The 27,097-nt window shown below is 42.7% G+C and overlaps 1 protein-coding gene across 3 annotated transcripts in view; it reads left to right on the forward strand.

Moving 5' to 3' along the window:
* Nucleotides 1-27,097, forward strand: part of PDE4C (phosphodiesterase 4C) — a 670,938-nt gene that overhangs the window by 501,598 nt on the left and 142,243 nt on the right. The window contains exon 1 of one of the 3 annotated variants that reach the window (XM_082260763.1): nucleotides 21,275-21,458. The exons of the other annotated variants lie outside the window; for them this stretch is intronic. Within the exon in view, the coding sequence (XP_082116889.1) occupies nucleotides 21,328-21,458 (131 nt within the window). The 5' untranslated portion in view covers nucleotides 21,275-21,327. Of the gene's footprint in view, nucleotides 1-21,274; nucleotides 21,459-27,097 lie in introns of those variants that run through there. 3 annotated transcript variants of the gene reach the window in all.

Consider the following 27,097-nt stretch of genomic DNA (forward strand, 5'->3'; position numbering starts at 1 on the left):
TTTTTTTAACGCATAATGGCGGCGATCTGCGATTTTTTTTTTTGCGGTACTTGCGACATTGCGGCGGACAGATCGGACCCTTGACTGACATTTTTGACACTTTTGGGGTTACCAGTGACATTTCTACAGTAATCAGTGCTATACATATCCACTGTTACTGTAAAAATGACACTGGTAGTGAAGGGGTTAACTTTATTTCAGAGGGAGGGGCTGTGTGTGTCCCTAGGGGCGTGATTCTAACTGTGATTGGCTGTGGCTTGAGCTGTAGAAACAGTGATCAACGGTCCTACATAGTAGAACCATGTGATCACTGTTTCTACACAGGGGAGAATGACAGGCGGCTTGTTTACACTAGCCGCCTGACTTTCTCCCTCTGCAGCGACGATCGCAGAGTGACCGGCGGACGTCGGGTCCGCCGGTCACACGCAGCGGGGGGGGTCCGTGACCACGCGGGAGCGCGCCTCCGGGGGCGCGCGCTCGCTCCCTAGTCCCTCACAGGCTAGCGACGTAGATTTACGTCACTCTGCCTGTGAGGGGCTGACTGCCGCAGTAAATATACTGTGCGCAGTCGGCAAGTGGTTCACTTTCAATGATAATAGTAAACATGACAAATAGAGGGTGAATCTCCCTAATGGGGACACAGACAGCAAAAGAGACTAACAAATGCTTTAATCCCTCTCCACTCTATCCAAAAAAAAAAAAGTTTTGGCTTTAATTATACTTTAATGGCACCCCCATGCACTGGAAACCGCAGGGCTTTTTCCCATGCTGGGAACCGCATTGCACTATGCGATTACTCTGCCTGAAATTTTGGAAAAGATGCAGGGACCAAGACAATGGTCTGCTGTGCCTTAGGAAACACGACGACAGGGAAACCCCAATAGTGTGGGCTTAGCCTAATGGTGTGTATTCTAACTTTTTTTATTTATTTTTTAATTCTCTTTATTGGTGTTATATAACTGTTTAATACAACTACAGAAGCTAGCCCCATGTCCTGCTTCCATTACAAATCCAAAATATGAAAAAGGGTCATTTATTTTTAGCTTGTGGGCAGAACCATGCAGAATTGTGCCCCTGGGCCAACTCATACATGTTTAAATGTCATGTTCTGTGATTGTTTTGTCCATAGCTTCTAGTAGGATTGTATTGTGATTTAAACATCTGTCACTTCCATATGCAACCATAGAGGTCTGTCTTAATATTTTAGGATTGGCAAAAAAATGTGTATTAATAGAATATTTAATAAAAGCATGTAAATGATCAACTTTTAATGATTATCTGGTACAGCAGGTAAAAAAAAAAACAAAAAACGATTCAATGGTTGCATAATATTACGTACGTGCATGGTATTCTGATGAAATGATTTATGTCTGCAATTTGTGGTAAGAGATCATTTGAGGACAGACATATCCTCAATATTTTATGCAGTACAGCAAGGAATTTATCATAGGCATGTGAGCCCCATGCAGTGTAACAATGAAAATGTTTGAAAGTCCCATATCCTTCCAGGAAGATCATATCATTACATACAATGCCTTTCTTTCAGTCCCTGCACCCATCTGGCACACACATCTGGCATACTTACCTTTAGTATAATCATTCATCTTCTAGCAGCATTTAGATGGAACCAGTTACTACTAGCAGTGTACATGCTCCAAAGCTTTACATGTAAATATTTCTGTATTTATTTATTGCTGTTTACATTGTTTAATTCTGTTGTCTTCACTTGTGTTCTTTCCACTGATATACAGTTCTCTGGCTCCATCTAGTGGTGACAGAGCGGAGCTGCATGACTGATGCCACTTACTGCTGGCCTGGCATGTGGAGCCAGTCTGCTAGCAGCTGGTGCCTCCAAGAATACACACATTCTGCAGCTTCTACATACAAAGTACACTATGAATTTATAATTCTCAGTTATAGAGACACACAATGCTAATATTATCACGATAATATAAATCTGCTCCTGATGCTTTTACAACTATCTGTATTGTACATCGGATGTGCTAATATATTCAATGCAGGCCTATTTAAACAGCAGAGAACAAAGTGCAGTTAGTTAGTGTTTCACTGTGAATGATAAAATCTGTCTGCTATGTGTTACTGCACATCAATAAACTTTGCAAAAAAACATTTAGTCACTGCTTTTCAAGGGTTGTGGGGAGGTCGATTGAAGAGGTCTAGGGCAGCCTTTTTCAATTCAACCAGGGTGCCCAGGCATCCTGGGCAGCCTTGAGGTTTTTTCAGGGGTGCCTGGGCAAAATACATAAAAATTACCCAAAAATGGTATACAAGCCAGCGTGTGGGTGAAGGCTGCCTTTTAGTTACACTAAGTCACAGGTTTTTATTGTGCACCAGTTGTGCACAACTGATTTAGGCTACCTCATGACTCACATTGACCCCCAACCCCACACCCCTATCCTGCACATACAGCCCCATTTCATATCCCCCACACTCTTCTCCAACACATATTCCCCACAGTTAGGCTATCTCATGACTCACATTGACCCCCAACCCCACACCCCTATCCTGCACATACAGCCCCATGTCATATCCCCCACACTCTTCTTCAACACATATTCCCCACAGTTAGGCTATCTCATGACTCACATTGACCCCCAACCCCACACCCCTATCCTGCACATACAGCCCCATGTCATATCCCCGACACTCTTCTCCAACACATATTCCCCACAGTTAGGCTATCTCATGACTCACATTGACCCCCAACCCCACACCCCTATCCTGCACATACAGCCCCATGTCATATCCCCGACACTCTTCTCCAACACATATTCCCCACAGTTAGGCTATCTCATGACTCACATTGACCCCCAACCCCACACCTCTATCCTGCCATACAGCCCCATGTCATATCCCACACACTCTTCTCCAACACATATTCCCCACAGTCATACATTCTGCATTCCTCTCTGACACATACAACCCCATGTCATATCCTTCACACTTCTTTACAGCACATCCAATCCTGCATTACCTCTCTGTGAATTTATTAAAGAGTGTCTGGCAGTAATTCGACAAATCGCGCAACCCGCAACAGATTTCTGTATGTACTGGTAAGGTGTATATTAAACACTTGCCGACCGCCGTAAGTACATATACTGCGGCGGACAGCCCCTCCTAGGCAAAGTTACATATCAGTACGTCACTCGCCCACGAGCCAATAGGGTCACAGGGATCCCCGCGCGAGTGAACGGCGGCTCCGATGTCCGCCGGTCACTCACGATCTCCCGCTGGAGAGGGAGAAAGGCAGGCGGCTGATGTAAACAAAGCCACCTGTCTTTCTCCCTGGTGTAACTGCAGAGATCATACGATCCTGCTATGTAGGATCGTATGTCTCTGTGGTTACATCAAAAGCCACGCCCCTTGACAGTTAGAATCATGCCCCTAGGGACACACTTAACCCCTGGATCTCTAATAAAGTTAACCCCTTCCTTGCCAGTGTCATTTTTACAGTAACAGTGCATATGTATAGCACTGATTACTGTAGTAATGTCACTGGTACCCCCAAAAGTGTCAAAAATGTTAGTCAGGGGTCCGATCTGTCCACCGCAATGTCGCAGTCCCGCAAAAAAAAAATCGCAGATCGCCGCCATTACTAGTTAAAAAAAAAAACAATAAAAATTACATAAATCTTTCCTTTGGTTAGTAAACGCAATAACGTTTGCGCAAACCAATCAAAATACACTAATTGCAATTTTTTTTACCAAAAGTATGTAGCAGAAAACAAATTGGCCTAAAATGTTAAAAAAATTAGATTTTTACATTTTTTTGGGGAATTTCATATAAAAAATGTGAAAAATATTGTTATTTTTCGTCTCTTTTTTTGTTTATAGCGCAAAAAATAAAAATCGCACAGGTGATCAAATACCACCAAAAGAAAGCTCTGTTTGTGGGAAAAAAAGGACGTCAATTTCATTTGGGTACAGTGTCGCACGACCGCACAATTGCCCGTTAAGGTCACGCAGTGCCGAATCGCAAAATAGGCCCTGGTCTTTGTGCAGCCAAATCCTCCGGGGCTTAAGTGGTTAATCTGTTGCAGAATTGTCTCTGCAGAATTTTGTCACAGAATTGTTTCATGGGTGTGACACAATTATGCGTGCAACACAATTTTCTCCAACATGGAAGAGGTCTTATTTACCTTCACTGTCCTTATCACCGATACAGCGTTATTTATTTATGGATTCACTGCAACAAAAGCAACAGACAGTTAAAGTGTTGCAAATAAGATCTACATGAATTTGTTTTACGCATCAGTACGAACAATGAAAATGTCACATGGGTTTCATTATGTATCAGTTGTGGATATATTAATCTGATTCATGACAAATGTTCCCATACATGTGTAATAATCTCTCACCCACAGGTAGTTTGGTGAGCTTTGACGTCGTGTGTAAAGATGGCTGCCGCATATCCAATTGGCCATGTGGTTTTGGGGGGAAGCGCAGCCGTGTCTTGCTGACATCACTCACAAAACAATCTGGGAGTGGTCAGCAGGAATATTTACATCCTGTGGGTGGTCTCTGTTTTACAGGACTATAAATCGAATCTCTTGCATGGGAAAAGAGAGGTTCGTTTTTGGAGCTGTGGAAGGAAAGCATGCAACAAAACTCCTCCTCACTGTCCTGTTCCAGATATCGAGTGCAAGCTGTTGCCAGAGTTAAGTATAATTTGACCTTTTTTTGGGGATATTGGGAATAGGAGTGTATGTTTTGAGTCTTGTATATGTTTATGCTAACTTTTATGTGTGAGAAGCTTTATGTATTTTTTGATGTCCAGTAAGTTTTGTTTTATGCTTTTTATCAAAACTGCTCTTGGTGTGTGTTCATTTTAAATATTCCCTAGATATTTCAGTGGCTGTCCAGAATACCTTAATTATAAATTGTGGTGTTCCCACATTTGATACAACTGGCGTAGTCGGCAGGATACTGCATGGTCACTAAATATAAAATATTTTTGGATTAAAAATTGTGTTCTAGAGGGTGTATGAGTATTATTCATTGAATTGCTGCTAGAGTCAGCAGTTTAGTGAATAAGCCCTTAGCACAGTCACTTTGAGCCAGGACAATACATAGAGATTGTGATTGTTGTTTTTGGATTTGTGTTCCCCCTGAGAGTAGAGATACATACTCTGTTTAAAAAAGAGAGAGAACGGGAGGGAAAAAATCAGCTTCTAAGTATGGGGCTATTCCAACATGGGTCTGTTCTGGGTACTGGAAACCCATTGCAGAGGAATTCATTAAATATGCTGCTCCAATCTATCCAGACCTTGGTATTGAACTTGGTACGCAGGTTTTACATCTAGATTTGAGCGTATATTCTAAGGAGTGGAAAGCCGCTGCCACTACTGGGTGGTTAGTCGTGCAGGCCCTTTGCCGCGAGGTGCAGAAGAATGAAGCGCTTGACAAAGAGTTGAAAGAGATGTTGGTCACGACCGAAGCATATATGAAAAGTAATGCGTGTCGAGTAGTTGCCCTAGAGGAGAAGTGTAAAGTGAGAAAGATGATTGCAGATCCCACATGGAATCCTAAAGACACGCTTCAGTCTTCAGATGATGAGTATGTGTCCTATTCTGATGATAGTGATGATTTGGATGAGTGTCAGGCATGTCCAATAATCACAAAACAAAGAAAAAGGAAAATAATTAGTGAGCATGGTGGAGAGAATGGTTTGTGGGATACTGCCCTGATGAACTAAATTAAGTAGTAAAGGGGTATACCCAAACTAAGCTCAAGGATCAGCTTGCAGTGGTGACCGAGTGTTTGGAAGACACTGCAAGCAAGGCAAATGGTTTAGGAAATAGGGCATTTAAAGTTAAGCCTGCAGTGGCTTTGAAGTGTGTTCAAACCTCTGTAGGCAGAGCTGAAGATTTGAATGAGCGGTGTGCAGCCCTCATACACATGTCTAATTATGCCTTAACAAAGGACAAAGTCCCTAAGCCTGTAAGAAAAAGTAGGACATGTGGTACTGTTCCTTCCCATAAGTGGGAAGCTGAGGATCTGATCAGCTATGGCCAAATTGAGTCAGAAACATGGAAGGCAACGCCTATGGTCTCCAGGAGACACATGTGGACTGCTTTACTTAGGGCGGGAGTCTCTAGAGAGGAAATTGATGTTATTCCTACACCAGCATTGCTTAAGAAGTGGAGGCAAGTGGTTGGAAATGGTAGATTCAGTCACATTAAGTGTTTTTGTTGTCATAGAATATGGCACATTGCTAGATACCGCCATGCTGTGTAGATTGGAGGACAGCATGGAGAGACATGCAAGTTTATTTGTTTTGTTGGAAGTCAATGTCTTTCCATGAAAGTGTTACAAGGCAACAGTGGGCACCCTACAAAGGTTTTGCAGTTTAAAAATGGGCAGATTGAGAAATGTGAGCAGTGAGCTATGTTTTTTGGCACAGGTGGAAGGAACATATAATCTGCTTTGTCTCTTACTCTTTTAAGGTGCTGAGCATCGAGAGGTGGAGCAGGCAGAATAAATGACCAAGCCAGATGGGATGAGGCAGACTAGAAGATCGGATGAGAGCCTGAGGAAGATGCGGATGATTTCCTGATGGTGGCTGAATTGGAGTGGACTTTCATCTGAGCATTTCCTTATGACCAAGAGGAGGACAAGGGACTTTCATCATTTGGGATTTTCTTTCCACAGACTGCCAAGGACATTGCTAATCTTGCTTAAAGTAAAGTTGCAGCTTCCAGGGACTTTGTCTGATTGCCCAGAACATACGGGAGTTGAAAGGGAATTTTTTCCTCCCATTTATAATACGGGGGAGAGTTTATTTCACCCTTTCCTGGAGAAAGGCTTTAAGAACTATGGGAATTCTATAAAAATCAAGAGGTGGGATGTGTTGCTATGGATATTTGATGATTTTATAGCAAATGTATTTGTTAGTTAGATCTGTATTAAGAAGCTAGGTTCCCCCCATTGATATGCAAATAAACCAGTCCGATTGGTTTAGGAGCTAAACATGTAACCAGAAGTATGTCGGGGAGGTGTTTAAGACTTTTGAAACACCCATGTGTTCAGACAAAGGAGAGTTGTTTTTGGAACACAAAAGGAACAACACTCTGCTTTAGACTTGATAAGCAGTTTAGACTTTGAGCAAAGAACTATGAAGATTATATCTTGATTCCATCTTTGAGTAACTGTTTAGGATATTTATTGCATACACACTGTTCATGCTTATTTGAAGATAATTAGCTTGTGCATGTTGTAGACATATTTTTGTAACTATGATTTGTGTGATGTGCGTGATGTATATAGGGAAAAAAGCATTGAGGAAAGATAGGCCCCTACGAGAAGTAGAAATGTATGAATTGTAATTATTGCCTGTGTATGAGATCAACAGGTGGATTGTATCAGTTGTGGATATTTTTAACTGATTCATGACAAATGTTCCCATACATGTGTAATAATATCTCTCACCCACAGGTGGTTTGGTGAGCTTTGACGTCGTGTGTAAAGATGGCTGCCGCATATTCAATTGAACATGTGGTTTCTGGGGAAGTGCAACCATGTCTTGCTGACATTACTCACAAAACAACCTGTGAGTGGTCAGCAGGAATATTTACATCCTGTGAGTGGTCCCTGGTCTACAGGACTATAAATAGAGTCTCTAGCATGGGGAAAAGAGAGATTTGTTTTGAGAGGTTTGTTTTTGGAGCTGTGGAAGAAAGGCATGCAGCAAAAAAACGGTCCTGTTCCAGATATCGAGTGCAAGCTGTTGCCAGAGTTAAGTATTATTTGACCTTTCTTTGGGATATTGGGAATAGGAGTGTATGTTTGAGTCTTGTTAATGTTTATAATAACTTTTTTTTGTGTAAGAAGCTTTATGTATTTTTGATGTCCAGTAAAGTTTTATTTTATGCTTTTTATCAAAACTGTTCTTGGTGTGTCTGTTCATTTTAAATATTCACTAGATATTTCAGTGGTTGTCCAGTATACCTTCATTATAAATTTTGTTGTTCCCACATTTGATACACATGACAAGGCTTCGACTACATCTACAATGCCAGAAATTTGTCACCAATGCCTTTTTGAATCCCCCTTATGGTCCTAAATCCCAACCAGTGCACTGCTCTCCGGCACATGCTGTTTGCCATTATACTCTATGCACTCTTTCCCACCATATCCTACCTACTAAAACAGTTCTTCAGCATTATTTCCAATATTGCCTGTTGTGGAACGGGCACACTTTTGCTAGTTAGGGTATAAGAGGACACAAAATATGAATGCAGTTGGAACCTGTAAGGGTAAAGAAAGAGATATAAAAAGGTAGGGACACTTAGAATCTATTACGTCATAAGGGGAAGATAAGGAAGGTGGAATAACATACAATCTATTAAGTTAAAAGAAATATTAAAAAGGTGGAAGATGAAAAACATGGCAATTGTCTAAGATCCCATCTTTGCACAATAAATTTCATCCAGTTAGCCTACATAACTGAAAATTGTTGCTTATGATTTACACTATATTGCCAAAAGTATTGGGACACCTGCCCTTACACGCACATGAACTTTAATGGCACCCCAGTCTTAATCCGTAGGGTTCAATATTGAGTTGGCCCACAATTTGCAGCTATAACAGCTTCAACTCTTCTGGAAAAGCTGTCTATAAGGTTTAGGAATGTGTCTAGGGGAATGTTTGACCGTTCTTCCAGAAGTGCATTTGTGAGGTTAGGGAATTATGTTTGACGAGAAGGCCTGGCCTGCAGTCTCTGCTCTAATTCATCCCAAAGGTGTTCTATCGGGTTAAGGTCAGTACGGGACTGTGCAGGTCAGTCAAGTTTCTCCACCCCAAACTTCTTCATCCATGTCTTTATGGACCTTACTTTGTGCACTGGTGCGCAGTCATATTGGAATATGAGGAGGCCAACCCCAAACTGTTCCCACAAAGTTGGGAGCATGAAAGTGTCCAAAATGTCTTTGTATGCTGGCTGATGCCTTAAGAGATCCCTTCACTGGAACGAAGGGGCTAAGGCCAACCCCTGAAAAACAATTTGGACCAGTGCACAAAGCAAGGTCCATAAAGACATGGATGACCGAGTTTGGGGTGGAAGAACTTGACTGGCCTGCACCTCAACCTAATAGAAGACCTTTGGAATTAATTAGAGCGGAGACTGCGAGACAGGTCTTCTTGTCTAACATCAGTGCCTGACCTGATTAATGTGCTTCTGAAAGAATGATGAAACATTCCTATAGACACACTCCTAAACCTTGTGAACAGCCTTCCCAGAAGAGTTGAAGCTGTTATAGCTGCAAAGAGTGGGCAAACTCAATATTGAACCCTACGAACTAAGACTGGGAAGCCATTAAAGTCCATATGCCCGTAAAGGCAGGCATCCCAATACTTTTGGCAATATAGTGTATGTAATGATGTATCCTTTTAAGAAATTATCCAACAAATTTTGTTGTTAATCTCCTTATCTGGAGATTCTGCCAGCAATAGTGCTTTCATTTTAGACTGACAACACTAAAGCTGGCCCTACTTTATTTCCCCATCCTGTACAAGGTAGATGGAGGAATCCTCCCCGCTGTGTCTTTATATTCTGACAGCAGGACTCTCCCACCATCTGAATACACTGATCAGCACTGTAGCCCATTGGCTGGATGCGCTCATTAAATGCTGGGTTTATAAAAGTTGCAGTATATGTTTCATGATCTAGGTTAAAGTCTGTATTTTGGGTGGGTGGGGATTTGTATTTTTGTATGTTTTTTCTTGTTGTGTATTGATTAAGGAGAAATAAAGATTATAAAAAAAAAAATGCTGTTTTTCAGCAGGACTGTTCAACAGATGCTGGTCTAACGGCCGACTTCTGTTAAACAGACAGGGCTACAGACAGTTCGAAATGCGTCTGATTCCTTCTGAACCACACACATTTTGATCCATGTATAGCCAGCCTAATCCAGTGACTTGCAATTAGAAGCAGAATTGATTACTTGCCACATGTCAGCATTTACATTGGGCTATTGCACTAGCCTGATGGCCACGTACAACACACAAATAGACTGTTTTTAGTACAGCCTGTGGGCTGAACAAAAAATATAAAAATAATCAAATGGATTCCCCTGAGCATGCTAAACAGCATAGATGTATTCTGACAGCTGGCGCTGCCGGCTGTCACATTGCTCGGACAGTGCCTGCAGTGAGTTGGATGCAGAAGCTGTTCAGTCGTTGTTCTATATGACTACTTTGATTCTTTAGTTAGCCAACAGGGTCACCCATGGAGCACATTTCGGCTGGTCCAACAGGAACCAGAAAAAATGAGCTTGTGTATGGCAGCTTTACAGCCTTTCTCCAGCTCATACTTCATTTAAAGTTTCTGTGAAATGATTTAAATTTCTGGAAGAGAAAGTTGGTGGGTGACTGGAACTGAAATGGCACTGTATGGTAGTATTTACTGTATGCAATATAGTGCAAAAACAGAGCAGCTCTAATCACTTTTCACTGTAAGCATCTAATTTAAAGTTCTCATTGAAAGTGATTGTAAAGTCCAGTTTTTTGGGTTTTTTTTTTCCGATTAAAATAACAAATGTTATACTTACCTCCTCTGTGCAGTTGGTTTTGCACAGAACAGCCCAGATCCTGCTCTTCTCGTCTTCAGTGTTCCTGGCTCCTCCCTCTTGGTGAGTGCCCCCACAGCAAGCAGCTTGCTATGGGGTCACCCGAGCCGCTCCGTTACTGAATTGATACACGGAGCTGCTGTCGCCCTCTCGCTCTCTCCTGATTGGCTGAGTTTGATTGACAGCAGTGACAGACACCAATGACGCCACTGCTATGTCTCAGCCAATCAGGAGAGAGAGTCCTGGATGGCTGAGGCTCATAGACATCGCTGGATAGAGAGGGGGCTCAGGTAAGTATTAGGGGGACTGAGGGGGGCTGCTGCACAGAGAAGGTTTTTTAATCTTAATGCATAGAATGCATTAAGATAAAAAACCTTCTGACTTTACAACTCCTTTGACTACATAAGCCAGATCTTAAATGGATTTGATTATGGAGCACTAGGACAAAAATCCAGTACTCCATTTCTTTATGCAAGGAGAGCAGTATGTGATGATGGAGAGAGAAGATTTCTCACTGTAATGCAGAATGTTATTTTTAACCACTTCAAAACTAGGAACCTTTATCAGTTCCTGCCCAGGACACTTTTCAGCTTTCAGTGCTGTCACAATTCGAATGATAATTGTGCGGTCATGCAACACTGTACCCTAACTAAATTTTGTATTATTTTGTTCACACAACTAGAGCTTTCTTTTGGTGGTATTTAATCACCACTGAGTTTTTTATTGTTTGTTAACTAAATGAAAAAAAGGCAGCACAAATACAACCCAAACAACCCCTTTTTTGGAAACTAGACAGTTCATGGTATTTAGTAAGAGGCATGGCAGGTTTTTTGAAGTTGTATTTTTTTGTCATAATTTTTTAGAAAATAAAGAAATAAAAAAAAAAACAATTCACAATTAAAAAAAAAAAATGTACATACTGTCACCAGTGCAGTACTGCATCATCATATAACTGGTGTGGCGGTGATCAGGGACACTGACTGGTCACAGTACGAGAAAAAAAAAAAAAAATTTACATTGTTGTTTTTTTTTTTGTTTTCCTTTTTTTTACGATTTTTTTTTTTTTTTTTTAACACACTGTGACCAGAGCAGAAAAATGTTACTATAGTAACATTGTACTACTCTAAGGAAGTGATCAGGATTTTTTTTTTGCTTACCTATTAGATTTGCTAATAGCAGTGTATTACATTGCTATAAGTAAGCATTTTACTGAATGAAACTGATTCATTCAGTTTGTTTTGTTGTGATTAGCTGTGTTTGGTCAAAGCTACTCACATTGTTTAAACTAGTTACAATTAAAGGAAAGCGCGGGTGGAAAAGAGTGGCTGTGCCGCTGCCTGGCAATGCCTGAAGAGGAGGGTCGAGTCGCGCCAGAGCCATTGGTGGAAGCCACGTTATCGCAGTTGGGAGTGGAGGAGCTGAGGTGTCGGCCGAAGACGAAGTTCACGGGTCCGGCCCGGCCCGGCGGGGAAGCCAGCAAAAGAGTCAGCCACCGGAGCGACAGCGACCACATAAGGTGGGGCTGGAGTTTGAGCGCTGCCATCTTTCCGAAGCCCAAGAGTAAGACTCGAGCCCAGCTTGCTTAAAGGAAGTTCTCCCCTGTGAGGTCTCCCCCCTGGGTTTTCACCTCAGCTTGTCTGTTAAAGAAAAATTTGGAGGGGGAACTTGTAGATATGCTATCCCTCCTCCCTACCTTCAAGGAAATTGCTATTAGATCAGAGAGGAAGGGGGAGGAGGGGAGAGAGGAGGATAGGTGCAGGCTGGTGCCTAGATGGTTATAGGCTTATTGTATTTTTTCGGGGGTCATAGCCGAAAAGCAGGTCGGAATTAAGTGGCGGCCTCTTTCAACATCTGAATCATGTTTTTGAGGCCTGTAGAAATTTTGTGGGTCTGGGTTGGTATTGGTACGACGAATCCTTCCGCCAAAAGATTCTTGGGTTCAGAAGAAGGCTACCAAGACTATTATGCTACTGAAGCTTTTTCCTGTTGTGGCACTGGAGCTTTGGGGGGGCATAATGCGCAGATCGGTGCATCTTGGGGACTACCGACAATAAGGGCATACTGTTTGCGGTAAACTGCTTATCCTCTAAATCTTTGTTGTGCTCTTATTACAACATCTGGTCTTTCTTTGCCTAAAGTTCAATATCTGGCTTAAAGCATGATATGTCCCTGGTTATTCTAACATGTTTGCGGACGCATTGTCTTGTTTCCAGATGTCCAGTTTTGGCAACTACTCCCGGAGGCGGACAAGGTGGGTTGTCAATGCCAAACGGGACTGTGGGACCTCCTCTGAAGCTGGTGAAGGAGGCTAGACATACTTGGGTTAATTATGCAGCCGCTTGGAGTAAGTGGGCTGCCTTTCCTGTGGACCATGGTTTTATTCCTGTGTCTCCGACTGAGCAGGCACTTTTGTGTTTTTTGGCATCTTTAATGCAAGGTGGTTACTCCTATGGTCATGTGGCAAAAGTAATGGCCGGGATTTCCTTTTTCCTTCGCCTCCTGGGTCTCCCTTCCTGAACGGAGTTCTTTTTGGTTAAGAAGACCTTGAAGGGGTATCGCAAGACAAAGTTCTCGCCGGATGATAAATGGCCTATTTCTTTAGAGCTTCTAGCCGATCTTTCTGGTGCCACTTCGGTGGTGTGTTTTTCTTCTTATAAGGCCCTGCTGTTCCGTACGGAATTTGCATTAATATTCTTTGTGGCCTTACTGATATCCAAGCTAGTTCTGCTATCCAGGCATGGTCCTTCTGGCATTTTGTTTGAACATGTTTTGGTTGGCTATTCTTTTATTTGTTTATATCTACACCGGTCAAAGACCAACCAGTTGGGTAAGGGCACTTGGGTGTCATTGGCTGCCAGATCAGATCCCTCTATCTGCCCAGTGAGTTTGGTTAGGCAATTTTCGGCTGTACGTCCACGTTGCACGGGCCCCTCCTTGGCTCATTTTAATTAGTTCCCCTTGACTAAATTCCAATTTGACGCAGTATTGAAGAAATGCCTTTCTCATCTGGGTCTTGAGGGTTTCTATTTTGATCCCCATGTATTTCATATAGGCGTAGCATCAGAGGCCTCCAGATCGGGTATGCCCCTTTTGGGTATTATGGATTTGGGTAGATGGAAGTCTAAAGGTTTTCAGTTATATCTGCGTCCTAACCTTTTTCTTTGACTCATTATAGGTACTCAGCTATGTGTCTGGATAATCGAACAATCCTATGTTTATTGGGCTAGAAAGTGAGAAGTTCAGCGTCAAAGAGGGGGTAATTTGTAACTTTCACTGGAAGCCTTCACTATCTTTAGGAAGGGAGTGAGAGGTATGTGCTGGTGTCAGCTGTTCTGGCATTTGTCTCAATTATTCCAAGTGTGGTCCATACCCTCCATTTTGGTAGTTCACTTAGGAGGTAAGGGAACCTGGGTTAGATTAGGACGCTTGACCTTTTTTTTATGATTAAAAGAGACCTTCAGTGGTTTCAATTATCCTCCCCAGGTACAACCATAGCTTTCTCAGAGATCATACCAAGGCTTTCCAAGTGGTCTTTTCTTCAGAAGCGGGCTTTCGAGAAAACGAGGAAGCGGATCAACTGGGCATTGGAGAAGTACATGCCATCCTTAGGTTTTCACAGGCATGTTGATCTGGAGGGTGGCATCCCGGGTCTGTACAGACAGGATGGGGTCCATCTCTCAAATGTCTGCCTAGATATTTTCAATTTGGGTGTGCAATTAGGCATCGAAATGGCTGCTGTTGTGGGTTAGGTCAACCTTGCTTGCAAGGTTGGCTGGTGAGGTCTTTGATAAATGTTATAATTTTTGGTTCTGACTCGAGTTCTGACAACTGGGCCAAAAGTTTAACGTAACCTGTGCATTGCATCCTGTTGAATGCATTAATCGTAATGATGTTTGTTTATGTTATCACCAATAAAGTGCCGCGGCCATTGCTTGCCAGTTTTGCCTAATGGAATATGGGGGAAGGCCACTGGGAAGCTATAAAAGGACTCCGGCAGCGTCAGCTGGTCTCTCTGCGTGCAAAGGAGCTCCCTCCCACCGCACGCACTTTATGTGGGGCTGACACCCTGGAGTCAGGGGAGTCTTTGATAAATGTTATAATATTTGGTTCTGACTCGAGTTTGGACAACTTGGCCAAAAGTTTAAAGTAACCTGTGTATTGTATCCTGTTTAATGCATTAATGGTTAATGATAATGTTTGTTATCACCAATAAAGTGCCGCGGCCATTTCTTGCCACTTTTGCCTAATGGTTTTCTTTCTAGTCAATTGGTTGTATTTGGGGATTGTTGTTGGGCGGGTTGAGGTTTGTCCTGCAATCCTAAAGCTGTTACTTGCTTTACTGTAATTCTAAATCTAGAGCATCTGCCATCTGCCATGTTGTTGCTGAGTAATGCCCTGCAGTATTCCACAATGCAATGCTGGGCACGTCTCAAAGGGTTGCTAAGCCCTATGTTGCACTGTGGTCTGCATCAGGGGCATTCTGTAGCACCAGCTTACCTGAGATAATATTTGCTTACATGTACTTGTAGCTGTAGTGCGTGTTTTTTCATTAGTTACTACAACACCTGTTAACACATGAACCATGGTGCATTCCAGTGCCATTCATCTTGAATAGCATTCCAATGCACTATTACAGTAGAGTGCAACACACCTGCATTCCAGCACACCACAAAGCACAAACCATGTGTTTTTTTAGTGTGTATGGTAAGTTGTCATCCCTTTCCAAATGCATTTGAGCTGCATTAATGAAGTGCCCATTAATGCATAATAATGAGTCCTAAATGGAGCCTTATGTTTTATAAAACCTATATTCATAAACATGAGTAATTGTATCACCCCAGAGTGATTGCACTAGGGCCCCTCAGCAGCTTCTCCTCTCAGGAGATGGTCATCTCATAGACACCCACCCCTAACCACAGGCCTCATCTTGAGTATACCATCTAGTTCTGGTCACCAGTCCTCAAGAAGGATGTGCTGGAACTGGAGCGAGTCCAGAGAAGGGAAACAAAGCTAATAAAGGGACTGGAGGACCTCAGTTATGAGGAGAGACTACAAGCATTAAGCTTAGTCTTCCTGGAGAAGAGACGCTTGAGAGGAGATATGATAGTGATATACAAATATCTTAATGGTGACTCTAGCATAAGGAAAAATGTTTCCATGGGAGCAATTCTATGAAGACACATGGTATTTCATTGAAACTGGAAGAGAAACGGTTTAACCTTTAAAATGCGTAGAGGGTTCTTTAATGTTAGAGCGATAAGGATGTGGAACTCCCTTCCACAAGCAGTGGTATCAGCAGGGATCATGGATAGTTTAAAAAAATTATTGGATGAGCATCTTAACGATTGCAACATACAGGGATATGGGATTTAACATATTGACATAAACTCACGCCCACACAGGTGGAACAGCATGGACTGGTGTCTTTATTGAACCCTAACAACTATGTAACCACCTTCACTCACAGGAATTTGCCAAAGGTATCTTCTCTGATAGAAAAGTGTATGTATACTTAAAGCAGAACCCTGGGAAACCTGAAAATTCTCCCTTGCACCCTTGTGGGTCTTCTCTTGCACTGCAAGAGTTAGTCTAGGAGTTTGTCAAGTCATTTAGTCTAGTCGATGGTAAAAGCAATTATATGTATCCGATCCTCCACTCCCCCATGCTGTGACAATTGACTACTCCTCAGTATCCCCACTTCCATTGCAAGGTTATCGTCCTTGCACCAGTTGTAATGATGTCAGGACCTTAGACCACCAGAGCATAAGGGAGAAGAGGCTGCAGTGACTTGCTAGCAGTAGGGAGGAGCCTGCAAGATCAGGGAATCAGGTAAGGACATCTACCTTGCTATGCCACCTAGGTCTAAATGAGCAGCCAACACTGACAGTGCGGGAGCAGCCCCACTGCAAAGAGAATTTTCAGTTTGGGCTTTAGGAACTGTTGCACAATTTGACTGACATTTTTATATTTCCCAGTCTAGACAGCTGTTTTTCATTTACGTCAAATGGCTGAAAACTGTGCAGAAATCCCCCATGACTGGCATGATTAATTGTATCCATTAACGTAATGGACAGTCTTGTGATGATTGTATATAACCATGGGCATCTGTGAAACACAACACATGACTGCTCAATATCATGTCTACACATGATTGTCCTTAGACCTGAACTCTGGGAATTAATCAAAATCTACCCTTGCAATGTGCCCCCCAACTGCAGAGTTTAAACAATTGTTTAGTTTAGAGGTGCAGCGCTGCCCATAGATGAATTGTTTTAAATGAATGGATTCCTCCATTCACAAAGTCAAGATGAATAGAGAAATCCTTCCTGCTGTGACATTGGGGTTGATTTACTAAAACTGGAGAGTGCAAAAATCTGAAACCAATCAGCTTCCAGTTTTTTTTTTTTTGTCGAAGCTTAATTGAACAATCTGAAGTTAGAAGTAGATTAGCTACCATGCACAGCTGCACCAGATTTTGCACTCTCCAGTTTTAGTATATAAACCCCCATTGTATTTTGAGAACAGGGTTTCTCTGTTGCCAGAATACAGTGACCTGCGGCTGCAGCCCATTGTTTGCAGCCACTGAAAAAAATGTAAAAAGTCACTTTGGCATCTGTCATGCGGAAGAAACCACATACCATTTGAAACTTGGCCAGTTCCTCCTGAAGTGGCCACATTTTGATCCAACTGTGGCCAGCTTAACCACTTAAGCCCCGGAAGATTTTACCCCCATTCCGACCAGGGGGTATTTTGCGATTCGGCACTGCGTGAATTTAACGCACAATTGCGCGGTCGTGCGACGCTGTACCTAAACGAATTTGACGTCCTTTTTTTCCCACAAACAGAGCTTTCTTTTGGTGGTATTTGATCACCTGTGCGATTTTTTGATCACGCGCTATAAACAAAAAAAGAGCGTCAATTTTGCAAAAATAGCAATATTTTTCACATTTTTTTATATGAAATTCCCCCAAAAAAAAATGTAAAAATCAAAATTTTTAAAAATTTTCGGCCAATTTATTTTATGCTACCTATGTTTGGTAAAAAAAATCGCAAAAAGCGTATTTTGATTGGTTTGCGCAAAAGTTATCGCGTTTACTAACAAAGGGAAAGATTTTTGTCATTTTTGTTGTTTTTTTTTTTAACGCGTAATGGCGGCGATCTGCGATTTTTTTTGCGGTACTGCGACATTGCGGCGGACAGATCGGACCCTTGACTGACATTTTTGACACTTTTGGGGTTACCAGTGACATTTCTACAGTAATCAGTGCTATATATATGCACTGTTACTGTAAAAATACACTGGTAGTGAAGGGGTTAACTTTATTTGGAAGGGAGGGGCTGTGTGTGTCCCTAGGGGCGTGGTTTCTACTGTGATTGGCTGTGGCTCTAGCTGTAAAGACACTGATCAACGGATCTACATACCAGATCCGTTTTATCAGTGTCTTTGCAGCGAAGAGAATGACAGGCAGTTTGTTTACACAAGCTGCCTGACATTCTCCCTCTCCCCCGCCGATCGCCGAGTGACCGGCGGACATCGGGTCCGCTGGTCACACGCGCGGGGGGGTCCGTGACCACGCGGGAGCGGGAGCGCGCCCCGGGGGGCGCGCGCTCGCTCCCTAGACCCTCACAAGCAAGCAACGTAGCCCTACGTTAGTTTGCCTGTGAGGGGCTGACCGCCGACGTAGATAGTCGTGCGGCGGTCGGCAAGTGGTTAAAGTGATATTAAAGGCTCAGATTTTTATATATATTTTTTTAAAATAACAAACATATATCATATTTACCTGCTCTGTACAATGGTTTTGCACAGAGCAGCGCGGATCCTCCTTTTCTCGGGGCTCCTGTCGGGTCCCTCCCTGCCACCAGAGCAAGCAACTTGCTATGGGGGCATCTGAGCAGGCTCGCATGTCTATTTACACGCAGGGCCGCTGTCGGCCCTGACCCCTCTCTCGCCTTATTGGCTCACTGGCTTTGATTGACAATTGTCTCAGCCAAAGAGGAGGAAGAGACCCTGGAAAGCCTAGGCTCTCTTATACATTACTGAATTGTGATGGGGCTCAGGTAAGTATTAGGGGGGTTGGGGGGCTGCTGCACAAGAAAGATATTTTACCTTCATGTAATGAATGCATGAAGGTTAAAAAACCTTGAGCCTTTAGAACCACTTTCAGTTGTATAACTTACTCTATCCCTCGGCTCCAATGCTGTTCTCTTCAGGCTGAAGCTCTTGCCTCTGGAAGGTCCTTCTGCCTCATCACATACAGTGCATTGTGTGTGGAGGAGATGAGCATGCAACTGCGGCTTAGAGCTCCTCAGAAAGGCGCTAGCACTTAAGTGGTTTCACAGATGGAGAAACTACATACAGGAAGACACAAGCACAGTGCATTACCAAAGTTATATATTGGAGCAAATGAAAATAGGTAGAAATGAACACTCACAAGAGTGCAACTGATAAAAGCTCATAGGCCACAAGATGCCATACAGTGCAGGGTATGCGTACTCCAATTCCGTCCCGCTGTATTGCCAAGCTGATGCGTTTCGGGGGCACACCCCCTTTCTCAGAGCTGTTCACCTACTTTCATTCACTCTAATAAATAATTTTGGTAATGCACTAGGTGCTTGCGCCTTTCTGTTTGTTTCTGTAGTTTTACTTTGGATTCCCCTGTCCGTAGCGGGCTGCATCCGCCAAGCATTTGGATTTGTGGTCACCATTGAGGACCTCCAAGCGCTGGAAGTGATTGCTTTGCATTGATGGAGAAAGCCTACCAGAGCCAAGAACAAGGTAGGTATTACCCCTAATCCCTGCACCCCTAGACTAAACAATAATTTAACCTTTGCAGTAAAGACGGGCCCACTACAAGAGTCGATTTTGTCTCATTTGCAGAGTTCTACCTTTACATTATTGTGGTGAGGCGCTAGGCGAACTAGGCAGCCGCCTAGGGCGCACTACAGATTCAGACTGTCACCTACTGTTCAGTGAGTGAGTGACCCGGGCCGTCATCATCATCCGGAGCTGGGCCGCATCCGATCCGACTCTGTGGCCGCCGCTCTCTCACTCTCTCCGGCGTCTCCGCAGCGGAACCCACACACTGGCAGTGGAGGTTGCTAGAGCCGCTTGGCATCTCTAGCAACCTGTGACACTGATGTCACTCCTTCCTCCTCATCCTCGGCTCCTCACCGCTCCCCCTCCCCGGCCCGGCAGCCCTGCTTACTCCGATTTCACTCCGCCTCCACATTCCACGGTCTCCACCCACTCCGCACCCACTGTCAGTGGCTCAGCATGGTTAGCACCTGCAGGCAGCACATGACGTCACGTGAGGAGGAATGAGGACAACTCTGAGGAGGACGGAGGACCAAGGAATGGACTGAAGCGAACATCACTGGATCAACTCAGGATCAGATCAAGGCACTGACTGGAGACTGGAGTGCAGTTTAGGGTAAAATCTAAATTTTGATAAAAACTTGAAGTAACTTATGATTCAGAATCAGAGATGAAGAATGATTGATTGATATAACACCAGCACTGGACTATTAATTTTTAGAATTGTTGTCCTTTTGTTTAATCTGCACGTTTATGTAAGATCTCATTTATTGATATATTGATTTTTATCAGATGAGGCTGCTGACATCAGTGTTCAATGTCAACATGATGTGTGCGGGGGGCGCGGGTGGGGGGGGGCGCAAGTAGCTGGTCTTGCCTAGGGCGCAAAATAGTCTAGCACCGGCCCTGGATACAGCATATAAGAAAGCTGGATAGCAAGTCTGTGCTTTCTGCCATTCATTGACTATGTGTGTATGTAGACCAAAAGCAATTGCGGCTAGATTTTATTGCATGATAATTTATCAAGGCATCTAAAAATAACTTCAGTGAAGCCAGGGAGAAAACCTGCATATAGTAGCGAGTTAAATCAGGCGATAGAGGCAGGGGGTGTATATATATATTCTTCTCTGTTTGGAGGAGGAACTGCTGCTTTAAAGGGAAATATTTGCACATAGAAATAGTGAGGCTTGGCCCTCCCCCCAGCTGGAGTACAGTAACAGTGACATCACAGCTGTTAAAGAAGGAGAGATAGCTCAGTATCCTACCCTGGTGACATTTCTTCGCTGCACTATTTTCCAGCTGTCGCACAGAAACCACGGGATACTTCTGCGTTCTGAGCTCTGGACACTTCTCAGCTTTGCATTACAACTCTCACTGACAGTTCCTCATTATCTCTCTATCCGGCTCTTTACATTTTTGCACACCTTTCTGCAACCTACTATTTTTAGCAACTCATTTGTTGGCCACTTTTTTTTTTGCCCTGTTCTCCAAGGTAACAGATACAGATCTAGCTCTGGAAGCTTCAGACAAATAGGGGCATTAGACATACTAGTACTGCAGCACTGATTTTTACCAGCACAGCAAGGGAATCTTGCAGCCTTCTCTCTGGCATCTAACAGATGTTTGGTTGGCATAACTTATCGGATGCTAAAGATTGGAGGGGTCACATCATTAAAATGTAACGATGGAGACAAAATGATTTAAAAAGGAGCACCGTTTATTTCTGCCAGACAGAACTATTAGAAGGACCAAGAAAATGCTTTGCCTGACATAAGCTTCTTCGCTGTCACTATCTGATGATGGAAACGTACTTTAAAGTGAGCTTTGAGGGGTCTTTTGTATGGACCCCGGTTAATAGTGAGCACCCTGTACTGCATCTCACAGTACAGTTGTGGTCAGGCGATCATTGAAATACAAAGAAGTGGACATGAGTTTGCCTTCAAACTGTGGGTTCTTGGCTCTTACGGACTGTGCAGGACGTAAGATCTACAAAGGACACGTCTATGGCTCTCCGTGTGCAGTTAACAGACCCATCGATATTGTGACAAGGAAGAGGCGGTAAATATATATTTTTTAATTCTTACTCAAATAAATATTGTAATTGAAAATATAAATGTAATAAATATAATCTAAATCGAATCCCTGTTGCTTGCTAGATTATAAGAATACTTTCCTTGGGCTGAACTTGAGTTCAGTGTCTCATTTCGACTTCTGGTGTTATTCACAAGGTCTAAACCCTTCCAAAAATGTAATATATAACAGTGTACAAAGCCTTAAATGTGGTGGCTGCACTTATTTTCTTATGTAATCCTTTAGCCCCCATTCACATTGACTGCAGCTTTGAAATCACGCAATTTCATCTGAAATTGCAGGATTTCAAAGTTGCATGCTTCATTCACAGATGTCTATGCAAGTCGCACCCGAAATCATCAAAAGTAGTGCATTTACTACCTTTTTAAATTGTTGCGGCACCGTGAAGTCAGCATCGCACCAATTTGAATAGTGCGATTGCCGGCAATAGGGTGAAACGTGTCATGCGATTTGACCTGTCAAATCGCATGACACGTTGCTCCAATGTGAAGGGGGGGTCATTTTCACCTGGTGATCTTGCCAATAACCATATGTCTTAAGGGCCATACACACTATAAGATTTTCTGACTTTTTCCTTCAGATTTACCTTTTCTATGTAGTGCAAGGGCCTGCCAGATTGCATACAAATTGAAAGTGTTTAGGTTTGACCTCATATTATATGGTTTTGGTAAGTCTAAAGGAGAAAATCTAAAGAAAATTGTATCGTGTGTATGGCCCATTATAGTGTGTATGGCCCATTAGGGTGGCCCCATTCCACCTGAGGAGCAACAGAGATGCCTTTGGACAGCAGATTTGTAAGTCAAGGGGAGGGAATCGTTAGGGGAATTTAATAAATAAATGAATAAAAGCTGACCATTGTAAGCACCCTGTCAATAGTAAATGGCTTGTCTCAGCTCTCTTTTGCTAGACAGCTTGGTCTGTTAAGGGAAGTTGAAAAAATAACAGACTTACTGGCTGGATCACTAGGTGAAAATAAAGTTTAAAAAAAAAAACTAATGCAGACACCATTTATAAGGACTGGTGTACTGCAACAAGTTTTTTGCTTTAAGGTTTAGATGCACTTTAAAGTGATTGTAAAAGATCATATTTTTTTTTTTAATATAACATGCTATATTTATCTGCTCTGTGCAGTGGTTTTGCACAGAGCAGCCCTGATCCTCCTCTTCTGGCATCTCCCGGCGGCACCCCTTCCTTACATCCCCCCCGCCAACTTTCAAACAAAGCAAGCTGCTTGCTATGGGGGCACTCGTATGGGCTCGCTCCCGATCCAGCTCTGCGTGTCCATAGCCACTGACTGTGATTGACACCAGTGGGAGCCAATGGCTCCCGCTGCTGTCTCTAAACCAATGAAGGGGGAGAAAGCCGAGAGAGGCTCAGTTGTCGTGCACATCACTGGATCGAGATCGGGCTCAGGTAATTATATGGGGGGGGGGGGGGTGCATGCATAGAAAGCATTAAGGTAAAAAACTTTCAGCCTTTAAAACCACTTTAAGACTTGATACCGGGGATTTTTCACTAAAACCGAAGAGTGCAAATCTGGTGCAACTCTGCATAGAAACCAAACAGCTTCCAGGTTGTATTGTCAAAGCTTAATTGAACAATCTGAAATTAGAATCTGATTGGCTACCATGCACAGCTGCTCTAGATTCAGTGTGCTCCAGTTTTAGTAAATCAACCCCACATTTTTTCAATAAGCTGTCAGTATAGCCTAGGGCAGTGATGTCGAACATATGCGCCCCAGATATTTTGGAACTACATTTCCCATGATGTGCAGTGTAGTTGAGCATCATGGGAAATGTAGTTCTAAAATATCTGGGGTGCCAAGGTTCGCCATCACCGGCCTGGGGTATTAGGAGTACATGATCATGCTACTGTCTTCCAGAAAAGCAGGAAATATATTTGGATGGGTCCCTGTAAAATTCAGTTTAGGGACCCTACTCCTATTTTACTTTAGTCATGAGCTATTCCCATGGGAAGGTAATGCACATGAGACAGTCAAGGGGATCCCAAAATATGGATCTCAGAAAGCTCCTTAAGCCACATCTTGTCCACCTATGGTTTACCCTTGTGCCTCTCAACTGGTAATCCTTGCACTGAAGATTCTGTAGTTGGCCAGAAGCTATTGCTGCATCTTAATGAAGAAAGAAAAATATACAATATGCAAATATGTGTTAGCTGCCCATCATACAATGCCTTCGTGTTTAATAAGTTAATGGCTGGGACCAGTGACCACAATGGGTCATTTCAGGTTAGTCCTAGCGTAAAAAAAAACTCTTCTGGCAGTGTTAGAACTAATAGTAGTTAGCCAGCTGCTCTTCACTGACAACGAAATGATGAGTATATGCATAAAATATTGTAGAGAGATCTAGTGCTGCTTCAAACATTACAAATTAGTTGTAATTTCTGTTTAACGGTGTATTTAGGCCTTGTTTGTAATGAAACATAACATGCCTTTTCCCCATGATAAGCTAATTAAGCTAAACATCAGTGATAAATGCATACATTTGAGCTCTAAAATGTGCCAAATGCGTGTATTGTAAAAGCTGCAGGCAAACAGCTAAATTTACCCATGAAATATGTATGTGAACTGCTTTACCTGCCAAATGATTTGCAACACTGATTAGCCCAGGATGCAGACATCTCTACCAGACAGCACAGCTGGGTCTTGCACTTCCTTCCTCCTCCCTCCTTAAAACCTCCTGCTTCATGAGAAATGTAAAAATAAATTCCCCAGCCCAGTTAAATATGTAAAGAAGTAGCTCTCACTGCAATACTCCTCATATATCCAGCACTGTCCCCTGCAAGGTTTGGAATCCAGCATATACAGTATCTCACAAACGTGAGTACACCCCACTCATTTTTGTAAATATTCGTGACAACACTGAAGAAATTCAACTTTGCTACAATGTAAAGTAGTGAGTATACAGCATGTATAACAGTGTTAAATTGCCGTCCCCTCAAAATAACTCAACACACAGCCATTAATGTCTAAACGGCTGGCAACAAAAGTGAGTACACCCCTAAGTGAAAATGCCCAAATTGGGCCCAAAGTGTCAATATTTTGTGTGGCCACCATTATTTTCCAGCATTGCCTTATTCCTCTTGGGCGTGGAGTTCACCAGAGCTTCGCAGGTTGCCACTGGAGTCCTCTTCCACTCCTCCATGATGAAATCATGGAGCTGGTGGATGTTAGAGACCTTGCACTCCTCCACCTTCCATTTGAGGATGTCCCACAGATGCTCAATAGGGTTTAGGTTTGGAGACATGCTTGGCCAGTCCATCACCTTTACCCTCAGCTTCTTTAGCAAGGCAGTGTTCGTCTTGGAGGTGTGTTTGGGGTCATTATTATGTTGGAAAACTGCCCTGCAGCCCAGTCTCCGATGGAAGGGGAATCAAGTTTATCTTGGTCTCATCAGACCACAGGACATGGTTCCAGTAATCCATGTCCTTAGTCTGCTTGTCTTCAGCAAACTGCAGGCTTTCTTGTGCATCATCTTTAGAAGAGGCTTCCTTCTGGGACGACAACCATGCAGACCAATTTGATGCAGTGTGCGTTGTATGGTCTGAGCACTGATAGGCTGACCCCTGACCCCTTCAACCTCTGCAGCAATGCTGACAGCATTCAAATGTCTATTTCCCAAAGACAACCTCTGGATATGACGCTGAGCACATGCACTCAACTTCTTTGGTCAACCATGGCAAGGCCTGTTCTGAGTGGAACCTGTCCTGGTAAACCGCTGTATGGTCTTGGCCACCGTGCTGGAGCTCAGTTTCAGGGTCTTGGCAATCTTCCTATAGCCTAGGCCATCTTTATGTAGAGCAACAATTCTTTTTTTCATATTCTCAGAGAGTTCTTTGCCATGAGGTGCCATGTTAAACTTCCAGTGACTAGTATGAGAGAGTGAGAGCGATCACACCAATTTCAACACACCTGAGATCTTGTAACACTAACGAGTCACATGACACCAGGGAGGGAAAATGGCTAATTGGGCCCAATTTGGACATTTTCACGTAGGGGTGTACTTACTTTAGTTGCCATCGATTTAGACATTAATGGCTCTGTGTTGAGTTATTTTGAGGGAACAGCAAATTTCCACTGTTATACAAGCTGTTCACTCACTACTTTACATTGTAGCAAAGTGACATTTCTTCAGTGTTGTCCCATGAAAAGTTATAATAAAGTATTTACAAAAATGTCAGGGGTGTACTCACATTTGTGAGATATTGTATATACCTGGCCATAATGCAACTCACTTCTTGTGACCCCGGGAGTGAAAGACATCCCCCCTGGAAGTACATTATCAAGCCAATCTGGACTTACAGGAGTGAGCAGCGGTGCCACTGTGCAGCATTCAGGATCCACTCAACCAATGAAAAACCCAGTGGTTATTAACCACTTTAAATTTTTTACACACATTAAAAAAAAATAATAATTTTATGATAGAAAATACATTAAAACCTCTAAACCTCCAAATGATATACTTTCTAAAAGCAGAGGCCTTGCAGGCAGTTGCATTTTTTATTTATTTTGCTCGATGTTTGCACAAATCTTTGCAAAATGTATACTTTCAGGGGAAAATATACCACAAAATAAATTTTAGTACACACACAATATAATACCTTTTTTGGTAAAATATAAGAGATGAGGTTGTGTCACGTTAATAGATAGCAAACATGTCAAGCCCTAAAGATGTGCAAATTCATGAATGGCAAAAAACGACGGTACTGAAAATTGTCCATAGAGGAAACTTTAAAAACATTTACAGGTCATCAGTTAAGAGTGAACTGTGAACTTTGACCATATAATCATTGCAACATTTTTAGTAATACCTGTGGGAAGCTATTGCTAATCGCATACATGTGAATTTGCATTTGCAGGTGTGCATGGGGTACAGGGTTGCTTTTACATTTTTTCACATTTATTTTATTATCATTAGTTTTTTTAATATAACATAATTTAACTTTATTGCTATCACAAGGGAGCTAACAAGTCCCCAACGTGATAGCATGGGCAGGTCACAGGTCCTCTTTAGCAGATAATTTACTCTGCTTTTCATCTGGGAGTATGACAGCTCTGAATGAGAAATGCTCAGAGCTGAGCGCTTATGTGTTCATTATTCAGCAACAGATGTTCCCTGGTCTGCTTCTCTTATCCATCCTGACACATTTACTTTGGTCCTCAGCTTCCAAAAGAAGCAGAAAATCCAGGACCCACATCAGAGACACATTCTTAGTACCACTCTATAGCCGCCCAGTTAATGATAACTTTAAAAGCTGGAAACTGGCTAAAGAAAAATGGTACCACTTGTTTTAACCACTGGATGGTACTGAAGTGGTACCTTGTGTACAGGGAGTGCTCCAAGGATCACCCTGTTTTCCAGGGCACCATTCAAGGGATTTCTCTTCATTTACGGTCATGGGGACAACTGTTTCACCAGACAGGAAGTGAAGGAAAATATGCAATAGGGTCACAGGCAGCAATAAAAAGTGGAGGGTTATTTCCCTAGTAAAGTGCTTCGGAAACGCAGATTGCTCATCTGTGAATTTGACCCTAGAGTTTATCACTGAAAAGGCAATCCTTGACTTAGACTCCTGTGTATTACGTA

This window comes from Pelophylax lessonae, assembly GCF_965119305.1.
Source record: "Pelophylax lessonae genome assembly, chromosome: 1".
NCBI lineage: Eukaryota > Metazoa > Chordata > Amphibia > Anura > Ranidae > Pelophylax > Pelophylax lessonae.